The following is a 4,006-nucleotide window of genomic DNA, read 5'->3' as shown; positions in this document are numbered from 1 at the left end:
AATTGTGTCAAATTTTCTCTGAATCGAATCAGCACCCAAAGCCCTATCAACTGCTCTAAGTATAAATTATATCAATGCAAGTGGGGCTTTGTGGCAGCACAGTTCAGAGAACATTAGGTCTGTGGATCTCGGCTGCAGACACTGTTGGTCTGTTCTGATGTTTCAGTCACTCAGCTGCGCCAAGAGAAGGAAAACCTCCACCAGCAGGTGATGTCCTGCAGAGACTCAAAGTCAGGCCCGCCTGACGCTCTCTGGGGAAGGATCCTTGACAAAGGTAAGTCATTGGAAAGGAGCTGCTGTCCTCTGAGGGCAGAGCAGGGCAGACTCAAGTCTCTATATGAGGCTGCCCTGGCCTTGCAGAGTGTTGTCCAACCTCCTACAGGTGTGTTGGCCTTCGCTGAGCTATCTACGCCTGCCATGATGTCGCCTTTGCAGGGAGGCTTGGGGCATGGGGACCATTCACTACCGTATTCCTCAACCCAGTTCCATCTATTTTCCTCCCATCCCAGGTTAGGAGAGCCCACAGCTTCCTCCAAAGGTCTTCTCACTCACTCCTTTCCTAGCCCTGAAGCTGGCAGCTCACTCAGAGATTTCTGACAAGCACCTTCTCACAGGTGCCTGCAGAGCAGCAAACCAAAACTGTCCATGTCAAGAAGCAACTGAGATAAGCTGCCAAACCCCAGAGATTGTTCCATAAGCATCCCCAAAAATGCTCTGATATGACACAAGTGAAAGGTTTTGGTTGCCTTGTCTGCCTGATATCTTGAAATATAAGATAATTAGGAAGAAAAGTGTAAATAATGGAATGCTTAAAAATGGGAATGAAATGCTTAGAAATTATGCAAGTTAAATGACCCAGTTTCAAAGCGGGGGTTTTAAGGTTAGGGTTTTGCTTTAATGTATATTTTCAAAACGTTGTCTTTTCAGGATTCAGGACAGGGAAATCTTCTTTACTTTCATAACTTACAGGTGGAGGGAAAAAACCTTTCTCCCTCCAGCTTTTGCTGCCCACGTCCTGTTCCATGACTTGCTCCTGTCAGACAGGGCCTGGAGCTCCTGTCTCTTGGCCACCACTCCCCGCTGGGAACATGGCCCAACTCCCCAGAGAGGAGGGGATCAGGAGACCAGCCTAGCCTCAGCCAAGTTGGCAGTGACTGTCAGGCCCCTTATTCACCCATACAGCTGTGGAAGCCAGTCCTTAATATTTGTTGCATGAAAACAGCCACTCCTTGAGGAAAAAGGCCATTCCCCTTCAGGGGTGTGGGGCAGAAGCTGCCCCCCACACACTATAGGGCCCAAGAGACACAAGCAGTGGAGGTGGAGGAACACAGAAGGGGTGAAATCCTTCTGCCGCTGACAACTAGATGCTGAGCTCAGGGCGATGGGGGAATGAGTGTGATGGGCTGATCCACAGTGTATGTTGCAGGGAAGAAATGTCCAGCACTATGGCTTGCCAACCAGGACCGGTCCTACCTGTTTTCTTCTCAAAAAGGAACTTGGGAGCAGTGTAAATCCTTCTGCACGCCTCAGTTTGCCGGGCTACTCATAACAGAGAGTAAAGAAGAGCTGGTGAGTGCGTGTTTCCTTTAATGTATCAGTACAACGTGACCAGATGAATGCAACGAAGGAAGAGTCAGGCTCCACGGCTGCGCTTTCTGGCACAGCTTCAACTGGGCTGGGGGTGGGGAGGGATGGCGAGGATAGACTTCAGCAAGGGGTTTATCTGTATGCACACATGTGTTCTACTATATTGCCAGAGGATTGCATTTATTTATTTAGCCATGTGTCTGATCCTTCAGTGGTACCTGCAGTATGTCTGAGAACTCACCTGGCCAGACTGGCACTAGCTTTTAGGTGGTGTAAGATACTCAGTTTACTACAGGGAGGATCTCTGCACTGAGGCTTGCACTTATACCATAGCGCTCTGCTGGTGCTCTCCACATGGCTGAGAGAACTCACTTCCATGCCATCTGATTTCTTCTGCTGCAGGATTTCATAACTGCAACATCTTTTCAATACTCTGAAGATACTGCAAGCGGTGCATACTACTACCCATTCTGGGCTGGATTGTCGTACAACTCCAGAAAGAGGATGTGGGTCTGGACGGATGATTCAGCTCTCTCCTCTGGCTTGTAAGTCTGTGTCACCGGGGCAGTGGTTCCCAAACTTTTGATACCTGGGGCATATCTTTTTCAAGATGCCATTGCCCTGCCAGAGAAAATCACACTAGTGCTGAGATGGGCTCTTCCCTGCTTTTCCATGGTGTTCACTTCAAGGGGTAAGGTGCTGAGCTCAAGGGGTAAGATGTTAAGGCTGCTCCTGCAGGGTCTCACATGACAGTGACTACCCCCCATGGGATATCATGCTGTCCCCAGGAGTGTTGCAGGGTGGAGGGGATGAGATGTTCTGCTTAACTGCAGCAGAGCATAATTCTCAGAGCAATGCACAGTGGCAGGGTGGGAGCAGGCACAGGGGCTGCCTGGTGGTGGGGAAGGCCTGAGAAAGGTAGCAGCAGCAGCAGTGACAGTCCTCAGAGGAGAAGCTGCAGGCACTGCTGGTGTAGCTGTCCGCAGCTCTGCACCAAAGTGCAGCACTTGCTTCCGGGTGTAACTTCCCCTGGACCCGTAAAGGTCTGACACTGCTGGCTGGCAGTGGAGGGCTGGTGCAATTGGCTCAGTGTTGTATCTCAATGACTCCCAGATGCTGCTGGCACCATGCAGGCTCCCCACACCCCAGATGTCACTAGTGACTGCGTCCAACAGCGCAGGGATGGAACAGAGTCACAACCAGGGATCCTGGTTTTCTCTGTTTAAAAATCACAAATATTCTGATAAAATCCCATGAATCTATCGCATGGACACCGCCTGAGCTCATGTGATCTGTGAATTGTATGGAAACCTGTGGCCTCTTCTCTCAACCACTTTGGGAATGGAGACCTCTGTGGGTCAGCATGCAGGCACAGGAAGGGGAGGAAAGAAAATATTTTGCAAATTTGATCCCAGGAACCATTTCTGGAGGACTGAATTGTCGTCACGTAAAGTGTGTTGAGAAGTCAAAGGGGACCTCACCCTGCCTTGTAAATGCGTCATGAGAGTGCAGGGTCCTGTGCTGTGCTGTGGGGTTTTAATTCAACCAATTGCAGGCTTCACCTGCAAAGCATCTCTGACCTTTCTTCCGCCATCCTGCTGTCAGTGCTAGAAGTCAGGGAGAACTTCTAGCTCTGTGTCCTGAAACAGGAGGCCAGAAGAATTGACCTGACTGTACCATGTGGCTTTGCCTTCCAGGTTTGTGCTGGCAGACCTCAGCCCTCAAAATTATCCGGGTGGAGCTTGTGCATATTTTCAAGGTGATAAATTGAAACCTGGAGGCTGTGAAGAAAGTCGATTCTGTGTTTGTGAGAGGAAGAAGGAAGCACCAGGGAAAAAATAAACTTCATTGATCCACCAGATAGATGGTGTGGTGCAGACTGATCAAAGAGATCACTACAGCTGAAAGCGGAGCCTGGAGCTCAGGAAAGAAAATGGATGCACCACCAGAAATCCCCAGATCTTGTACTGCCGTTTGCAGGGAGGATGCAGGGTCTTAAAATGCAGTGAAGCTGCTAACCTTGGGCTGTCTGCTAAACCACATACATGCATACAGCCAAACCTCAACCCCTTCTGCCACTGCTTTGAGCTCATACCTGTGCTACTTGACAGCAATCTGTTTCCCCCACAGCCCAGCTGCATCTGCTGGAGCCAGCAAGGAGGGGACCCTCCTGCCTTCATTTCATCCATGTATCTTCTTTTCTTGACGCTGTGATGGAATTTCATGGTAGTTTGGTAACTCCTCAGGCCAACAAGAACTTCCAGGAGCTACTGGTGTGGACAGCCACAGGGGGCATCATAGGCCTACGGAAATCACAGGTGGAAAAACACTCTTTATCTCCCAGTGACTGCTCATGCCTAGGCATAGATATCCCCTGTTGTGTACAAGACAGGAGCTGGTCTACATTCTACAGGAATGT

General features: G+C 49.8%; 1 protein-coding gene across 1 annotated transcript; it reads left to right on the top strand.

Moving 5' to 3' along the window:
- The first annotated feature begins 210 nt into the window (after nt 1-210).
- LOC112548267 (oxidized low-density lipoprotein receptor 1-like) lies at nt 211-3,429 on the top strand. The gene is made up of 4 exons (XM_025193510.1): nt 211-274; nt 1,427-1,569; nt 1,990-2,132; nt 3,285-3,429. The coding sequence occupies exons 1-4, from the start codon at nt 211-213 to the stop codon at nt 3,427-3,429; spliced, it is 495 nt and encodes a 164-aa protein (XP_025049295.1).
- The last annotated feature ends 577 nt before the right edge of the window (nt 3,430-4,006 follow it).

This window comes from Alligator sinensis, unplaced genomic scaffold (genome assembly GCF_000455745.1).
Source record: "Alligator sinensis unplaced genomic scaffold, ASM45574v1 scaffold770_1, whole genome shotgun sequence".
In the NCBI taxonomy this organism is placed as follows: domain Eukaryota; kingdom Metazoa; phylum Chordata; order Crocodylia; family Alligatoridae; genus Alligator; species Alligator sinensis.
Note: the sequence above shows the minus strand (reverse complement) of the source record. Positions and strands in the feature narration are given on the sequence as shown.